Source organism: Oryx dammah, unplaced genomic scaffold (assembly GCF_014754425.2).
Source record: "Oryx dammah isolate SB20612 unplaced genomic scaffold, SCBI_Odam_1.1 HiC_scaffold_24, whole genome shotgun sequence".
NCBI classification, from domain to species: Eukaryota; Metazoa; Chordata; class Mammalia; order Artiodactyla; family Bovidae; genus Oryx; species Oryx dammah.
Genome location: NW_024070208.1, coordinates 21,323,585 through 21,342,333, shown reverse-complemented (window position 1 = coordinate 21,342,333; position 18,749 = coordinate 21,323,585). Strand labels below are relative to the sequence as shown.

Genomic DNA, 18,749 nt, shown 5'->3' with positions numbered 1-18,749 from the left:
GCGGCCGTGCCTCTCCTGCGGGGGGCTTCCTGCCTGCAGGGCATGGCAGTGCGGGGGCGGGACTCCTGGCCACGCTCCTGCACCCGAGCTGGCAGGGCTCTGTTCACGCTTCTGCTTGGGAGGTGGCCTCAGCCCACAGAGCCGGAGCCGTGCTTCTCAAAGCCTGGGCCGGACCTGGGTGATGGGGGCGGTGACCCCCACTCCCCCAGTGAAGGCCTGCCTGGGCGACATGACACAGACAGGGCCCTGCCGGGGTCCCTCCCCCAAGAAGGAGGCCGCGTCCCTGAGACATGTCCAGGGGACTCAGGGTGAGCCAAGCTGTAAACCGATTCGGTGGCCTTCGGATAAAGAAGGACCGCAAATGACGTTTTGGCCTTGATGAGAGCCGCTTCCTATCGAGAGTGTTCAAAGCTGGCTTACCGTTCTGTGGGCTTCCTGCTCTGACACACTTGGAACCAGGACAGGCTACATAATCTGCAGGGCCCCAGTGCAAAATCAGTGGGGACCCTGGTATACAAAGCATAAGACTTCCATGTACGTGTGTTATTATACTTGTTTTTCTCTTTCTGACTTCACTGAACCTATTTGCAGAACAGGAATAGAGATGCGCACACAGAGAACAGAGATGTGGACGCAGTGGAGAAAGGCAAGTGTGGGATAGAGTAGCGTGGAAACATAGACATTGAAAGTAGCAGTGTTAGTCGCTCAGTCGTGTCCGACACTGTGACCCCGTGGACTGTAGCCGGTCAGGCTCCTCTGTCCATGGGATTTTCCAGGCAAAAATACTGGCGTGGGTAGCCATTCTTTTTTCCAGGGGATCTTCCCAACTCAGGGATTGAACCCAGGTCTCCTGCATTGCAGGCAGATTCTTTTCTGTCTGAGCCACCAGGGAAACCCAAACATATACGTTACCATGCGTAAAATAGACAGTATGGGAAGCTGATGTATAACACAGGGAGCTCAGCTCGGTGCTCTGTTGATGACCGAGAGAGGTGCGATGTGGGGTGGTAGGGAGACCCAAGAGGGAGAGGACATTGTATACTTACGACTGAGTCATGCTGTTGTATGGCAGAAACCAACAAAACATTGGTCCACCAGTTGAAAATTAAAACAAAACCTAAGGCTTGCAGGACAGTGAAGGCAGAGCGTTAGCATAAGCAGGGCCTGGATGTGGGGTCTGTGCGCCTGTGCAGTTGCTTCCCCAAGGAGCTGGCCCTGGTGGAAACCCCCGGGTCCCGTGGAGGGGAGCAGGCTGGCCGGCACTGACCACCGGCCCCGTGCACGTCCACCGAGAGCGTCTTGCCTCCAGGCCCACCTGGAGTTCCCTCCTCTGTCCTGTACCCCCGCTCCTCCGACAGCCCCCACGCCTGCTGCCTCTCTATGCACTGCCTACAGCTGAGGGGCGGACAGCACTCCACTCCCACAGGCGTGGGCCATGGCCAAGAGGAAAAAAATTCACCCCAGTCTAGAATGGAGTAGTCCGCCTCTGCCCATGAGGGTTATCTTTTATCTGGAAGTAATGTTTTCAAGGCAAGGGGCTGTCCTTCTCCCTCTCACTTGGCAGCCTCTCACCATCAGATGCCCCTGGAGGCTTCGTGCCAGCTGTGAGCACAAAGGTCTCTAAACCTTCCTCTGCAAGTGGGCTGCGATCTGGGGGCTGCAGTTCTTGAGATGGAAGGCTGGCTGGCTGCCTGCCTGCCGGTAACTTTGGGCGGCGCTGCTGCAGGACTTAATGGGAAACTGATCTCGGGCCACGGGCAGGGGAGGGCTTGCCTGAATTCCAGCCCACCGTGGGCTCGGCTACATTCTTTACCAAGTGAATTTATATAGAAAAAGATGCCAGTATGGTTCTGCTGATGCTGTTGAGCCCTCCTTATACCCAACGGCACCATCTTTGGGAGGAAGAACTGAAAGCAGGATCCAGCATGTTTCTTGGGGTGTGGAGAGGGAGCCCCCATCCCCACACACAAACCCCCGGCAAACCCTCTCCTCTTTCATCTGTGTAAGTGGTCTCCAGCACTCACTGAGAGCTCAGCGGTCCAGGGCTGGCGATAACTTCTGCCCATCCCAGGAGGTGTGGTTTCACTGACTCAGTGCCGCCTCCAGGCTCTGCTGTTCTGTGATGACCTAGAGGGGTGGGACAGGGGGTGGGAGGGAGGCTCACGAGGGAGGGGACATTGTATACTTATGGCTGATTCACGGTGTTGTATGGCAGAAACCAACACATTATAAAGCAATTCAGTTCAGTTGCTCAGTCACGTCTGTCTCTTTGCGACCCCAGCATGCCAGGCCTCCCTGTCCATCACCAACTCCCGGAGTTTGCTCAAACTCATGTCCATCAAGTGAGTGATGCCATCCAACCATCTCATCCTCTGTCATCCCCTTCTCCCCCCGCCTTCAATCTTTCCCAGCATCAGAGTCTTCTCCAGTGAGTCAGCTCTTTGCATCAGGTGGCCAAAGTACTGGAGTTTCAACTTCAGCATCAGTCCTTCCAATGAACATTCAGGACTGATTTCCCTTAGGATGGACTGGTTGGATCTCCTTGCAGTCCAAGGGACTCTCAAGAGTCTTCCCCACATCACAGTTCAAAAGCATCAATTCTTCGGCACTCAGCTTTCTTCACAGTCCAACTCTCACATGCATACATGACTACTGGAAAAACCATGGCTTTGACTAGACAGACCTTTATTGGCAAATTGTTGATAAAGCAATTATCCTCCAATTAAAAAAAAATTTTTTTTTAAGCTTAAAACTTGGAGTTGTGGGCCCCTTAATTGTGGGCAGCAGATGGAGCAGCAGCAGGTTGGGGGGTGGGTAGGCTGCTGGAGGAGCAGGTGTGCAGGACAGAGGAGGGAACCCCAGGATCAGCTGCTCCTCTCTGTCTGTGAAGATTTGTCTGGGGGATGAGGGGAGGAGCTGGGCTCTGCCCTCACTGAAGCCTTGTGGGCTAGACAGTGCGCTTAGCTTTCCTGAACCTCAGTTTCCTCATCTGAAAATTAGAGGTGATACTATTTTGTTCAGGTTCCATTCAGCATGCACTGTCTTTAGTTGCAGCGTTCGAATTCTTTATTGCAGCATGTGGGATCTAGTTTCCAGGCCAGGGTTCCAACCCGGGTCCCTGGGTTTTTTACACACCAGCACCTGGCTGGTTCCTTCTCCTGGTCACAGAGGACAGCTGGCCTCTTCTGGGAGCTTCTGTCTTCCTAGTTTCTTGCAGAGGGAGCCAGACGATTCCTTTCACCTTTTCAAGATGTTTCATTTCACCAGGATCCATGGCTGATTTCCCTGTTCCCTGCTGCTGAGATGCCTTGGGTGCTTCTAGGAAACTCAAGGAGACTGTGGGATGATCAGAGTAAAATTGATTTTAGCTCACTTGAATTTTGTTGGTTTTCAAACCTGGATTTTGTGTGAGTGTTTCGCAACCCTGCAGGGTGGGAGGGGGTCCTACAGTGATTTCAGGGAAGGCCTTGGAATGAAAGGATTAGGTGTCTGGACTTGGCCTGCCCTCATGGGTAGAGGCTCATGGCTGACTCTGGTGTGAGTCAGCAGCCTCGTGTTCCCTCTGGCTGGGCAAGGGCCTTCAGAGACTTTTGAGAAGAGTGTAGTCCTGTACGGACAGTGCTTTCATCTCCCTTGAAGGCAGAGGAAGACTCAGTTACGCCAGGCTTAAGCCGAACAAGGCATTCAAGCTCATTACAGGCCTTCTGAGTCAATGATAACGTTTCTCATTCTCTGAGCCTTAGTCTCAGGATGAGGCAACATGTTTTAAGATCAGTAGAAATTCTTCCTTGGGTTCAGTGGCTCAGTTGCTGGGGAAACGGAGGCAGGGCACTGAGCTCTGCTTTATCATGGATTTTATGGCTTGTCTGGAGGTCAGTTTCCAGCAGCAGAAATCTCCACCCTGGGTTGCTGATAAGTTTCTGACGCCTGCTGGAGTTCAGGGACGCTGAGCCTCAGTGACATTCAGTGACGTTGAACTCAGGGACGTTCAGTGGGTGCTGAGAATGCAAGTTTCATTTATGTGCTGGGAAAAAGGGCCCAACAGCCAAAGTGCATTGCTCATTTACATGCATGGCTGGGTGTGCACCGCTGCCGTGGGGCGCCCTCGATGTGGCTCCTCCATCAGGGAGTTGTGAGTCTACGGCAGGTGGGGTCGGGGAGTGGGGCTGTGTAACTATAGCACAGGGCTGAGACTGACATCGTAAGCAAGGACTGAGTCACGGAGGAAGTTGTCATCTCATAGTTCTGATGTGCCCTAAGATATTCTGTTAGGACCAAAATATTGACAAAAAACCCCCAAATGATTGGTAGGAAACTGTGACACATCCATGCAATGTTTTGCGGCCATTAGAAGAAATAAGGTAGATTTATATTTAAGGGAAAAAAAATCTCTAAAACGTTGTTAAATGAAAAAGAAGGATATGGAACAATGTATAGTCTGAATCTATTTATATGGAAAGGGGCTACACATACACCTGTGTATATATAATGCTTAGTGTATATATATATGTTTATATATAATGCCTAAAGCATGTATGTATAAGTGTTGTATGTACTTGAAGTATTTCTGGGTGATCCATAAGAAATTGTCAACAATGATGTACTTCTGAGCAGTGAGACTTTCCATTTTATATCATTCCAAATGATTTTTTTTAAACCCCTTTTAATGAAAAAAGTACATTTTTTAAAAAAAGCTTTACAACTTCTTTTGTTTTCTGGTTTAGAACATCTTTCTGCATATTGTGGACCTGTCTGTTCCCAAGTCAATCTGGACATTTGTTGAAAATTTCAAGCAGGAACATACCCTCAATGTCTTGGTGAGCTTTGTAAACATAAGTAGGGGATAAATATCATGCATGCGTGTTTCTCTGTGTGGATGAAGACTGTGTGTGTGTGTGTGTGAGTGTGTGTGTGTGTGTGTGTGTGAGTGTGTGTGTGTGTATCTTTGTGGTGACACCTGAGTGAGACTCTTTTATGGGGAAGCCTGTTCATATCACCAGGTTCACTCATTAGAGTCATTCTAACCATGTTGCTTGGATGTGTGAGTAAAGGAAGGGACCCTATATTGGGTCTTTGGGGGTGATGGAAAGGTTCCGTTTTTTCATAAAATGATTTGTGTACTGCCATTTGTGAACTCTGCAGATTTGGGGATTGATGTATTAAAATTAGAGGCTCAGGGGGAAAATTAAAAAGCTTAGTCCAAAAGAACACCTCTGGCAGACAACCAAAGCTTTTAGCATCACAGTCAGTTGCTCCACGGAGACAGTTGGAAGACTCAGGTGGGTTGGTGTCCCTCTGCTCCTCCCACATATTCTGCTTTGAGCTGAGCTACTTTTCTGCCCAAAGTTTCTCATGTGCTCCAAAATGTTCGTTCAGACCCAGGTCTAGTCTTCCACTGTCCAGTATGGCTACAGAGCATTTGAAATGCAGCTGGTTCAAAGTGAGCTTTTCCATTAGTGTAAAAATCCACCAAAGTCGAAGACTTAGGGTAAAAAAACACAAAAGTAAACTAACATTTTTATATTGATTACATTTTTATGTTGATTACATCTTGAAATGCTATTATTTTAGATATAGTGAGTTAAATATTATACATCATTAAAATCAATTCTACCTGTTTCTTTTTATGTTTTTATTTATTTTTTTGGTGAGTTACATTTTATTTGGGGCAAAATGAGGACTGCAGCCTGGGAGACAGTACTTCAGATAACTCTGAGAAGCTGTTTTTCTTTTTTACCTTTTTAATGTGACTACTTTCTAGAAAACTTGAAATTACATACTTTTACTGGATAGCATTGGTCTAGACACATTTCCAGGGCGCTTTACTGTGAATTAGGTTGCCTGGCCAAGCCTTAGTCATTGGAGGTCTCTGCATAGTCCCATGGCTGAGTCAGCTGCACAGTGGTTTTGGTGTGAAGAGACAGGAGAGCAGAACGTGAATTGTCATCATACACATGTGGGACCAGTGGTGGCGTGGAGCTGTGGGATGTGGAAACACGTCCCTTGGCCCTATTTTCCTTTATTTTGAAATGGGAACTGTAATTTCTAGATCAATAATGCAGGTTGCATGGTCAATAAGAGGGAGCTCACGGAAGATGGACTCGAAAAAAACTTTGCTACCAACACTCTAGGTAAGTGTAAGCGGTTCTATTATTTATTTTTAGCAAGATAAATGGAGAAGATCAGAAAAGTAGTGATAAACTTTTGGAGTTCTTGGTGCATAGCATGATTGTATTCACTTTATCTTTAAATGCATTATCTTTTCTTCATAAAACACTCTTGTCTTATTTTTTATAATATGTGTTAGTGCCAGAAATACTATTCTTAAAGTGATTTTTTCCCTAGGAAGCTCAAGGCTCATTATAGACATGACTTTGGTGAGGAGGGCAGGGTCACCTTAGGTGGAGAGGGCAAGTATGAAAACTGTAGCAAAGAGAACTTCCAGCCAGGGCTGAGGAAGGAGCAGCCATGAGCCGAGAGCATGGACCTAGAAAGGCATTCGCTTATCTGGAGCACAGGACCCCTGGGTTCCAGACCCTCCCTGCTCTGTAATAACAGGCCAACGCATTTCGTGCCAGGTCAGTGAATCTCAAAGTGGGGTTCCTGGACCATCACCAGGGAACTTGGTGGAAATGCACGTTCTTGGGCCTCACCCCAAGATCCACTAAATCCAAAACTGGGATGGAGCTGAGAAATCTGTGTTTGAACGAGCCCTCCAGACGATTCTGATGCACACTTAAGTTTGAGAACCAATGGGCCAGGATTTTAACCTCTTTGGATTTTTCTCCTTCTTGAACCAAGGGATCTGGAGTACAGATCTTCCTCAACTTGGGATGGGCTGAGGTCCCAGTCAACCCATTGTGCGTAGGTTGACCACATTGTAAACTGAAAATGCATTAATCCACCTAACCAACGGAACATCCTTGCTCAGCCCAGCCAACCTTAAACAGGCTTAGAACACTTAATGTTAGCCTACAGTTGGGCAAAATCATCTAACACAAAGCCTAGTTTATAATGAAGTATTGCGTTGCTCGTGTTTATTAAATATTGTGCTGCAAGTGAGAAACACAGTGCTTGTCTGGTCCAGAGTGGCGGTAACTGTGCAGGTTGCTCGCTCTTGTGATTGCCTGGCTGACTGGGAGCTTGCCGTGCATCCTGAGAGCGCCTTACCGTTTATTACCAGCTCCGGAAAAGTTCAAAACCCCACACTCAACATACAGTTTCTAAGGAATGCATATTGCTTTCACACCATCGAAAAATCGTAATTCAAACTGTTGTAAATCGGGGACCGTCTGTAGACGATTTCAGTGCCTTGGAGAGATTTCACCTTGGAGAGGCAATGAATCTCAGATTCTCCCCGGTGACCATACCACTTCCTCTGAGGAAGTGAGGCTTTTAATAAGGCGTTTTAATTAATCCTAAGTCACAAGATGAATAGTGGGGGTTCCTGTGGCTCCTGGGGTCATTGAGGGTGACCATTAAATAGCAACCTCTTCCCACCCAAGAACTGAACAGTGTGAAGAGTAAGGCAGTAGAATAATAATGAATGAAAGCCCTAAGTCACTGTTGCTGATAAGGCTGGTTGAAGTGTGTGTGGCTCAGGTGAGAGCCAGATGGCTTCCTTAATGCTGAACCCCCAGAATTAGACAGCCTTGCTGGCTTTGTTGTGACTGGATAATCCCAGACAGACACCACCAACCCCTTCCGGGAAGCCCAGTTTCTTGCTCCCAAATGTACTACATTTATTACTGGAGTGCTGACCTCCTTGGGATGGAGGAAGGAAGGAGCCGAAGGGGGTTGCTCATTGTTCTCTCTCCAGGAGGAGGGGAACATAGGGAGTGGAGCAGGACCCTTCTGCCCAGCCCTGAGGTTGCATTTCTTTCTTTTTAAACGAGTCTCTGGGAGCTTGCTATGAAACGCTGCAGGTTTAGGACAAAATATTCCCATCTTCTGCTTTGTTCCAAATGCGGTATCCTTGCCCAAAGTACCAGAAGTACACAAATGTGGGGTCATGCCAGGGTTTGCCTTCTGACTCTCCTGGATGGTAGGGACTCCTGGGGTCCTAGCAGCTGGCTTCCTAGGTTAGCTGCACCTCAGGATCAGCTTTGTGATTTGTAGGGTCCAGTGGCAAACAAAAGTGGGGGCTCCTCTGTTCAAAAAGTACAAGGGGTTGCACAAGACAAAGCCAGCTCTGTTGCCTCCCACCCACCCATCCACCACCCAACTTCATTCCACTGGGTGTGTGCTGCGTGCTAGGCCCTAGGGGGTGGGAGGTGTATGCACGTCATTGAACCCGCAGCACCACCCTGTAGTGGAGGTATTCCTGCCTGTACAGTTACAGATGAAAAAGCTAGGACTGAGGGAGCTTGTGTAACTTGCCCAAGGTCAAGTGGAGGAGCCACAGTTTGAAGCCAGGTCCGTCTGCCTCCAGAGCCCATGTTTATAACCAGGACAGGTTCTGCCAGCCTCTCCCCCAGCATCTCCTCCCTCAGATCTGAAACTGCTTTAATGTGAAATAAGGGCTAAGGGAGCCTGGGAGCGGGGAGACCTGCCATGCTGGGGAAGCATGGTGTGAGGCTGGGGCACTGCTTAGAGGACCCCCTGGGAATCTGCATTGATTGAGAATGTGGGTAGATCTGATGGACTCCAAGACTGCCTTTTTTTTTTTTTTTTCCTGCACTGCATGGGTTGTGGGATCTTAGGTCCCCAACCAGGGATTGAACCCGGGTCACAGTAGTGAAAGTGCTGAGTCTTAACCACTGGACTGCCAGGGAACTTCCTTTTATTTTTTGCCTTTTTCATTACACAGCTGGTTATGTTGTACTTTTGTATGGATCGGGTCTGCTTCCAAGGACCTTGATAGCTCTTCATTTTCATTTCCTACTTGTGCTAGAAACATTGATCTTTCCAACTTCTCTTAGAAGCCTGATAATTCTCATGCTTAATATTTATTCATCCTCTCCAGAGGGGAAGATGGAGTCCAATATACACAGAGGCAATTCAGTGACGGGAGGGCAGGTAGACGTCTCTCTGCTTCACAGATGAGGAGATACAAGGAGGTTCAAATATTATTATTCTTGAGCAGGTCCGGAGCCCAGTGGACAGCTCAGACCTCTGTCTGAGTCCTAGGAAATTGCTGGCTGCCTTTCTAATACGAAACATGTTTTCCCAGCCCGATTATGCAACACGGGTTAAGTTGTTTTCTGTTTTCTAAGATTCAGTTGGGCCACTAGAAATACCTCCAGTCCTCAGGCAAACGTCAGTAGATTCCTGATAACCCTGAGGACAAGACGATACTAGCATCTGCAGAATTTATCGCCAGGTTCTAAGGGTTTGGAAACTCTTAGGTTTGGTGGAGGATCACTGAGATGCTGTCAGAACCTGTGACTGTGTGGCTCCACGTGACAATATCATAGTACATGAATTAGATACAGTTTGGAATCACTCTCCTTCTCCTTTTGTGGGTGTGGGTGGGGCCTGGAGAGGTTTTCATCATTCACTCTCCCGGAACAAAAAGGAACTGCCTGGGGTAGCTTTGTGGGGAGATGAAGCGTGGAGGTGAAGCGATCTCATGAGACAGATTCTGTTGGGTTGCTGTTCTTGCTCCTGGGTTTTGGGTCTTCTCCAAGCACATACATTTTGCCTGTTAGCATTCAGCGGCATTAAGAGTCTGCGAGGAGGGAAGACAGATGTGGGGAGGGGGCGGTGGCGCTTGGCTGAGTGCTGTGCTGGCAGACGGCCACAGCCCGAGCTCCAGCCGATTAAAACTCTCACCCATGTCTCAGCCCCTCTCACCCACGGGGCGCAAGACGAGGACGCTGTCCACGTCCTCCAGAACTGCTGTGTCACCAATTAATTGGCTGTAATAAACAGGCGGGGTGCCTCAGCCGTTTGGTAGCAAGTGGGGAAGTTCAGTTGAGGTCATTTTGGAAGGCCATACATATACCGTGTGTGCGTGAATGTGTGTGCAAAGTCGCTTCCAGTCATGTCCGACTCTGCGACCCTGTGAACAGTAGCCTGCTAGACTCCTCTGTCCGTGGGATTCTCCAGGCAAGAATACTGGAGTGGGCTGCCGCGCCCTGCTCCGGGGGATCTTCGTGACCCAGGGATGGAGCCTAAATCTCCTGTGGCTCCTGAATTACAGGCAGATTCTTTACCACTGAGCCACCGGGGAAGCCCATACATAAGCAGTATATTCAGTATGTACAGTAAATGTTCATGTTCTGCTCACTTCACATTCTGTGATCTGGAGCTCTCTACTGCTGGCATAGATCCACACCCAATGGGAAATGCTACTGAAAGCAGGGACCCAGGGTCCAGAAACACCTTAATATGTGTTTGTTGTTTAGTCACTAAGTCACGTCTGACTCTTTGCGACCCCGTGGGCTGTAGCCTGCCAGGCTCCTCTGTCCATGGGATTTCCCAGGCGAGAATACCGGAGTGGGTTACCATTGCCTTCTCCAGGGGATCTTCCTGACCCTGGAATTGAACCTGCGACTCCTGAACTGGCAGGCAGGTTCTTGACTGCTGAGCCACCCGGGAAGCCCTCACCTTAATGTACTAGTGACGATACTAATGGTAATAATGTACACACCAGACACGCTCCACATGCCAGGGCTGCACTGCTTTTCTTGAATTATCTCATTCAGTCCTCCTAACAACTCTACAGATTTCACAGACAAGGAAACAGGGTCAGAAATAGTTTGAAACTATGTCTGTGATTCACCTTCCTAAATAAAATTATAGTTGGTACATTTTTGCTATAGGGTTGTATCTGTCAGCTCTTGCTACATAACAAACATCCCCCAGATCTCTGAGGCACACAATAATAAACATGTCTTTCTTGCTGACTCTTATGCAGGTCTGTTGGGTGGACTAACCTCAGCTGGGCTCAGCAGGGTATCTCGGCAAATAGTGTCTACATTATGTTCCAAATCCTTGCATCCTCCTTGGACCATTAGGCTGCCCAGAGTATGTTCCAGCAGCAAGAGCAGAAGCCCAAGTGTGCAAGCACCTTGCCAGTCCCTGCTTGCTTCAGACCTGCTAACATCTAACCACTAATACAAGTCATTTCACAGAGCCCCGAATCAAGAGTCAGGGAAACATACTCCTCCCAGGAAGGTGGGGAAGAGGGGGTGAATATGGTCAAACAGTAATCTGCAACAAGGGTCTGTTTTATTACATTCTAATTCTTTGGAAATGGGTCCTCTGAGTTAAAGATGTGGTTAACTATTAGCCTGAAATGTTTAATGAACAAAATATTTTGTCTGTTCAGTAAACATTTATAGAGCACACACTGTAAGCTGTGTCAGTGATAATCAGAAATTATAGGGACTTCTGGTCCAAAGGGTGAATCAGACACACAAACAATTTCAGTAACTATACAGTAAGTTCTCTTTTCATCCATGAAGGGAGCTGGGGTCCAGACCCTAGAGAACAGCACTTTTGAGGGATATGCCCTCAGACACTGAATGTGTTTGGCACCAGGCATTCTCACTTGTCAATAATCCTTGGTTCCTGAAACCTTCCAGCTCCCAAACTTTCAAGATTCCCAGAGAGAGACAGTACCTGGGAATAGTAAGCACTACAGCAATGTTAGCTAATATTTTTGTAACACCCAAATCCCTTGACCTGGAATCGCAGTGCTTTGTAATTGTACCTCCCCTATCTGCCCAGACATGCTGCCATTATTTCCCAACATGGGTCCTCGGCCACTGCATTATTATTATTTTAAAAATATGTACTTATTGGACTGTGCTGGGTCTTAGTTGCTAGATCCCATGTGGGATCTAGTTCCCTGACCAGGGATTGAACTCGCACCCCATGCTGTGCACACCACAGTCTTAGCTAATGGACCCCCAGGGAAGCCCCCAGTCAGCCCATTACTAGATGCTGCTGCTGCTAAGTCGCTTCAGTCGTGTCCAACTCTGTGTGACCCCATAGACGGCAGCCCACCAGGCTCCCCCATCCCTGGGATTCTCCAGGCAAGAACACTGGAGTGGGTTGCCATTTCCTTCTCCAATCTATGAGAGTGAAAAGGGAAAGTGGAGATGCTTAGTCGTATCCAACCCTCAGCGACCCCATGGACAGCAGCCTTCCAGGCTCCTCCATCCATGGGATTTTCCAGGCAAGAGTATTAGAGCGGAGTACCATTGCCTTCTCCATTACTAGATACCTCCGTGCTTTTATCTCTAAGGCACCTCTGCCTGGAATGTCCCCTTCCTGGCTCACTTTCACTTCTCTGACTTGGTTGAGAGCACCCCTAGCCTGGAGCTTGGCCAGGGCTCCTGCTCTTGGCTCCCAGAGCACTCTCTGTGACTCTGTCTTAGCACCATAGAAGTCACCCATCAATAGGTGGTTTCCAGTAAAGGGCATGAGTCACTGAGGGCAGGCACTGCCTGGCCCTTGCGAGGAGCTCAGCCTGTGATCCAGCTCCTCCAGTGACATATACAAACTGCCTCAACCTCCCCAAGCCTCACGTCCCCATTCTGTAAAATGAGATCATGATATCTTTACAGGCTAGAAGCAAGGGTTAAATAAGGAGTTGGAAGCTATGTTCCCAGGAGAAATCAGATGTTCACACAGAAACATGAGCACGGATGTTTATAGCTACCTTATTTTTATTCCTTATCACCCTAAACTGAAGACAACCCAGCTGTCCTTCAACTGGCGAATAAACTGTGGTACTTCCACAGCACGGGATGCTGTGCCACAAGAAAAAGGAACAAAACACGGACATTTGCAGCAATGTGGATAAATCTTCAATGCTTTGGCGAAAATCAAGCTAGGCTCGAAAGGATGCATCATACGATTCTATTTACATGACGTTCTGGAGACTGGGAACAGATCAGTGGTTGCTGGGGGTTAGGGATGCAAGGAGGGTGTGACCACAAAGGGTCCAGGTGACTGTGAGGAAATATTTGGGGTGATGGATGATTCTGAATCACTCTACAATGTAATGCATAGTTAGTTACCCAACCTTCTCCATCGGCAAAAGCGCATAGAGCTAGACACACACTCAGACGCACACGAGTTTTACTGTATGTAAAGATATATAAGATAAAGCAAAAAGAAAGGACAGCATCTTAGCTCTGGGCACAGTAAGTCTGTTTCTTGGTGAGAAGCAGATCCTCTATTACGATGGATTTGAGGTGCCCTCCTTGGTAATCCACGCGCTCCTAGAAAGGGCTCTGTCTTCTCTCCAGCTGAGAGCACAGGTCACCCGGCTCAGGCTTGGGGGCAGCGGGTGCTCAGCACTGCCAGCTGGCGAGGAGGACACACGGTGGCACCTTCCATCAGTGCAGCGCTGTGCAGAGGTCGGGGTCAGAGTCCCAGAAGTCAGAGGTCACTCACCCATCGGCTTTGGTTTTCTGCTGCTATCGAGGCTGTTTGGGATGAGGCAGAAAAACCTTCTAGAGTTGAGCCCCTGGGCCATGGTGTGGCTGGAACCCCCCCCCCACCCCCGCCAACACACACACACACCTGCCCTGCCTGCCTCTCCAGGGTGGTATCTGAGCTGCTGCAGTGCCCAGGCTGGGGTGATCTTTCTTGGGGCCCCGTGGGCACCACTCTCGCACTCTCCCAGCCAAGGAGCACTGGCCCCAATCCAGGGAGCCAGCAAGGTGCCCGGCCCCATCCTGTCCTGGGGGCTCAGAGCCTTGTCTAAGGATCTGGTTGGGGTTCCATGGGTGTTTTTCAAGGAGTGCTACCCACAGCCATTCGAGCAAGTGCTCATTTGAGGAATCTTAAAAACAAAATCCCAATTAAGCACCTTCATGCTTTTAATGAGCCTGCGCTCTCCCTGCTGTAAAGCTGGAGCTTTCACTGTGTCCCAGGTGTAGTAGCAACAGCCTCCCTCTCAGACGTGACAGCAGGGAGCAGAATCAGTCATCCTGCACCAGAAACACTGCTTTAGCCTCTAGCATCCTGAGGCGCGGGCCTCCCTGGTGGCTTCAGGGGTTAAGAATCTGCCTGCAATGCAGGAGACCTGGGTTCGATCCCTGGGTCAGGAAGATCCCCTGGAGGAGGGAGGGCATGGCAACCCACTCCAGTATTCCTGCCTGGGAAGTCCCATGGACAGAGGAGCCTGTTGGGCTACAGTCCATGGAGTCCCAAAGAGTCGGACACGATTGAGCGACTAAACGACAAGAGTCCTCAGGCTCAGACCTCGGGTGGCCTGGGGAGAACAAGGAAGTGATGACATTTGCACCTCTGTGGGTGACCTGGAGCCCAAGACAGGTGCCAGGCAGCCCCACCCCCACCCCCCAATGGCTCCTTCCCATTAGAGCTCACAGAGGTCCGTCCCCACGTTTAAACAAGGCTCTCTGGCTGCTCTCGGCTTCAACCACCCTTGAGTGAACCCTCCACCCCCAGGCTCTTTGCACAGACTGCACCCCACGCCTGGTCCCCTCCTTCCCACCCTTGCCCCCTCCCAGCACTCTGCCTCCCCTTTCAATCTTAGCTTGGACGTCATCTTGTCGCTCCTGTGGCTCTGACGCACCCCCACCCCACCCCGTGTGCTCACAGCAGTCCACACACTTCTGCACAGCACTGACCTCGCTGCAGGTATAGGCTCATTACATGATGACGTGTTAATGCCTGGTGAGCACCCTGCGGCAAGGATCCCTCACAGTACTTAGTACTGGGACTGGCATTTAAAGGGGCTTCCCCCGTGGCTCAGGGGTAAAGAATCTGTCTGCAGTATGGGAGACATAGGAGACACGGGTTCAGTCCCTGGGTCAGGAAGATCCCCTGGAGGAGGGCATGGCAACCCATTCCTGTATTCTTGCCTGGAGGGTCCCAGGGACAGAGGAGCCTGATGGGCTACAGTCCATGGGGTCGCAAAGAGTTGGACACGACTGAAGTGACTTAGCACGCATGCAGCCACTGGTATTTTAAACGTGGAACTGGAAGTGGCAGGGAGAGGGGGACGTTGAGGCTGGGGGCACGGGGAAGAGATCTAACTCCCCCTCACTGCTGTCTGACCCCAAACCAAGAGTAAATACCCCACGGGAAGTCAATGACTTGAATCATCTTCCTTGTTACTGAGAGCAGGACTCAGCTTGAGTCCTGCTTCCTCATTTTCTCTGGGACTCCGTGCTGCCATTTTTCCCCGTAATATGATCTTTGAAATGGTCTTTATATAATTTGTAAAGTGAGTGTGTGAGGCCCCAGGGCTCACTGTGGGATGTTTTTGTTACTGTACCCATGGGACAAGTACCAAATGGTGTTCACCATGCAGCTGTCTGCTCCTTTAAAATCCACACCATAACTTCCCAGGGGTAGAAGGACAATTATTTTCCCCAGCAGATAGTACAATTGGTAAAGCATGGACCCAAATATACCCACCTAGTAACCAAAATGGCTTTAATTCAAGCTGGTTTTAAAGGTTTCTTTTAATAGGCTCTCCAATCATTTTTCCCTGCTAAGTGTGAACACTGCAGTATATTTTTCTCATCGAACAATTATTTTAATGCTATTGAAATATATCATACCCGTGCTATGGTACGGTTTCAGGGACACCATAAATTTAATATTTGGGTGGAACTGTGGTTTCTGGAATGCTTTAAGAGGACTACGCATCTCTCCTCCAGCATCGCCCGGCTTGACACAGTTTAGCATCCCTTCCTAATTAGCTTATATAGAGAGATTTGCTTCAAGTCATGTACGCATGTCATAAAGGTCCTTGTTGCTGTATTTAGAAGACTGTGTCCAACATAAATCCACTCCCAAATCTCCTTCTTGTAATGAACTTCCATCGACATAATGAGTTCCTTGGAAGGAAGGCATTGTGTAAATTTAAAATACTAATGAGTCATAATGATAATGAATCACTTTCCTTATTACTGGGAGCAGGACTTAGCTCGGGCACATTACCCCATGGCTGAAGGTGTCTTCCCTACACCCAGGCCTGCCTCCCCCAGGAGCCCAGACTCTAAAATAGCTTCTCCTTTATTTTTTTTTCTTTCCACATCAAAGCTCAGAATCCCCCAAAAGTCCCTGGTCTTAGCTAGTCGGTCTCGGAGGAACAGAAGTTACAGAACTGGTTCACGTTAGGACTGAAATGGCCAGACACCCACAGCCGTTTCCAGCAGAGCCTGCCTGTGTCTTCCCAGGGATATTCCCATGAGCTGATGGCGCAGGCGAGTGAGTGGGTTTTCTAGCTAAGACAAGCCCAGTGTCTCAGCGATTGTCTGGTTACCAGGAGCAGGAACCCACACAAGCTGACTAAACAGAATTGATCTCTTGGAGGAGGACGCAAGGATGGCCTTCATAGAACTCAGTGGTGGAGGCACAGCTGGGCTTTGGGGGGGCGTCAGGGACAGGACAGGAGAGCATGAGGACCAGGCGAACTTTCCCTGTTTCTCTGGGACCGTTGTCCACAGACTCCATCCCAGCCCTCCCCGTGTCTGCTTGTCCATACCCACGGGCCAAATATGGGGGCCGCTGAGTCAAGGGTCCTGTGTCCACATGCTTGGAGGGAGAGTTCGACTGGCGCAGCTCGGATCAGGAAGAAGAGAAAGTGCTGGTCGCTTAGTCGTGTCTGACTTTTGCGACCTCGTGGACTGTAGCCCACCAGGCTCCTCTGTTTATGGGATTCCCCAGGCAAGGATACTGGAGTGGGGTGCCATTTCCTTCTCCAGGGTCTTCCCAACCCAGCGATTAAACCTGGGTCTCCTGCTAAGGTCGAGGTCCCCTCTAACTCAGTCTGCTCTGTCCATGTGGTCGAGGCCACATGGCTCAGACAGTGCCAGGCCCAGGGTCACAACTCGATGTGTGTTGTGATAAACAGGATACGGGGTCACCCCTAAAGGTGGGGGGCACATTTCTGGAAGAAGTCCACCACGCCAGGCCGAGGAGTTTTCTGCTTAATCTGATTGGGAGCCTGGAGCATTGAAGGGCTTTGGGGCAGGAGAGTGGCATTAGTGCCTGTGTTCACAGCGGGCCCGTGGTAGGATCTGTGAGCTGGGCGAGGAGCTCCTGGCACCAAGTTCATCCCCAGGGAACAGTGACTTGCAGACAATGGACTCGTTCCTACTCCCTTGGCACTTCAGTAGGCTGGGACTCTGCGGTTTAATGACTCAAGGAAAGAGAGATTAAAAAGAAAAAAAGATTTGCCATCTGCTTTCCACTCTGCATGGACTTGCTGGGAACTTGGAAAAGTCACAGAACCTCTTTGGGATTGTCTTAATTCCAATTCTTTTCATTAAAAAATATATAAATATATACATGAAGTGAAAGTGTTAGTTGCTCATTTGTGTTCAACTCTTTGTGACCCCATGGACTGTAGCCGCCAGGCTCTTCTGTTCATGGGATTCTCCAGGCAAGAGTACTGGAGTAGGTAGCCATTCCCTTCTCCAGGGGATCTTCCCCACCCAGGGATTGAACCTGGCTCTCCTGCACTGCAGGCAGATTCTTTACCATCTGAGTCACCAGGGGACCCCGAAAATATGCATACATATTGCTTATACATTTTTGTGTTATTAATTGAGCAATTTTTAAAAAAAATTTTTATTGGCTTTAATCAGAGATTGATAAAATTGGGGAGCATCCATTTAGCAGTAGATGGGGCATGAAAAAGCTGTACAAGGCTACAGCTTTGATAGGCAGGAGGGGGTAGGAACAAGGGAGTTATACAGGGCATTTCGCAGATTTTTCTTGTGTTTCTCTTTGCTGGCCTGAAAAGATGCGGAAGGTACATAGGAGGGGCCTCAGAAGGGAGGCTAGGAGGCTGGAGGATTCTAAACTGCTTATGGCCGGAAAGAGAGGCTTCATCTCCTTCTGAGGGAGGAGAAATGCTTGCTGTATGCGAAGAGTGACACATGTGTTTTGAAATGACAAAGCTGGAGACCCAAGAGGCAAAAAACGTGCATGATGGCTCAGATCTGCTTGGGGGTGTAGCTGGGCCCCAGGAAGTAGGGTGGGGCACTTGGAATGAGGGAGAATTTTTTTTTTAATTGGAGTATGGTCGCTTTACAGTGTTGTTAGTTTCTGCTGTACAGCAACATGGGTCAGCCAGAGGTACACATATATCCCCACCCTCTCGAACTCCTCCCCTCCTCCCCACCATCCTCCCCTCTAGGCCATCACTGAGCAGAGATGAGCACTCTGCGATGACCTGCAGGGAGATCTTCTTTTTTCTTTTTTTAAGATAGAAGAGGCCCCGGAAGGCCTGTTGTTAAACACTGCAGTTTCTCCAGGAGTTTTTAGAAAGTGCCTACTACCTGGCTGTGCCCTACAGGTGAGGATGAGTGGCCCAGCTAATCTTCCTACGGGTAACTCTGAAAGTGAAAGTGCCAGTCCAACTCTTTTGTGACCCCATCAACTGTAGCCTGCTAGGCTCCTCTGTCCACAAAATGCTCCAAGCAAGAATACTGGAGTGGGTTTGCCATTTCCTTTCTCCAGGGGATCTTCCCAACCCAGGGACTGAACCCACGTCTGCTGCATTGCAGGCAGATTCTTTACCAGGGAGCCACCAGGGAAACCCCACAGGGTAACTCTGCTAGCATCTAAGTGGACATAGCATATTTTTGCAGAGGAAGCAGAAAACAAAACACATCACTGTCGCCTGGGCTTTGGGGAGAGGCGCAAAGGGGCACCCCAGCTCTCATCCATCCTGGAGGTGGGCTGGGTCAGCGGGGTAAGCAAGTCTGATCCTGGACGGAGCCTCTCAGGGAGAGGGTGAAGCCTTCCGCGTGGAACCTGCTTCCAGCTTTCCTTTCCTTTCCACCAAGGAGTCATTTATGACT

The 18,749-nt window shown here is 49.3% G+C and overlaps 1 protein-coding gene across 4 annotated transcripts in view; it reads left to right on the top strand.

The window, feature by feature from the left end:
* The window catches only part of DHRS12 (dehydrogenase/reductase 12), a 40,952-nt gene that overhangs the window by 13,049 nt on the left and 9,154 nt on the right, over nt 1-18,749 (top strand). For 2 of the 4 annotated variants that reach the window (XM_040266974.1, XM_040266977.1), the window contains 2 exons: nt 4,725-4,817; nt 6,050-6,131. In XM_040266974.1, coding sequence (XP_040122908.1) covers nt 4,725-4,817; nt 6,050-6,131 — 175 coding nt within the window. Of the gene's footprint in view, nt 1-3,786; nt 4,133-4,724; nt 4,818-6,049; nt 6,132-18,749 lie in introns of those variants that run through there. The other 2 variants (XM_040266976.1, XM_040266975.1) reach the window with 2 other exon arrangements.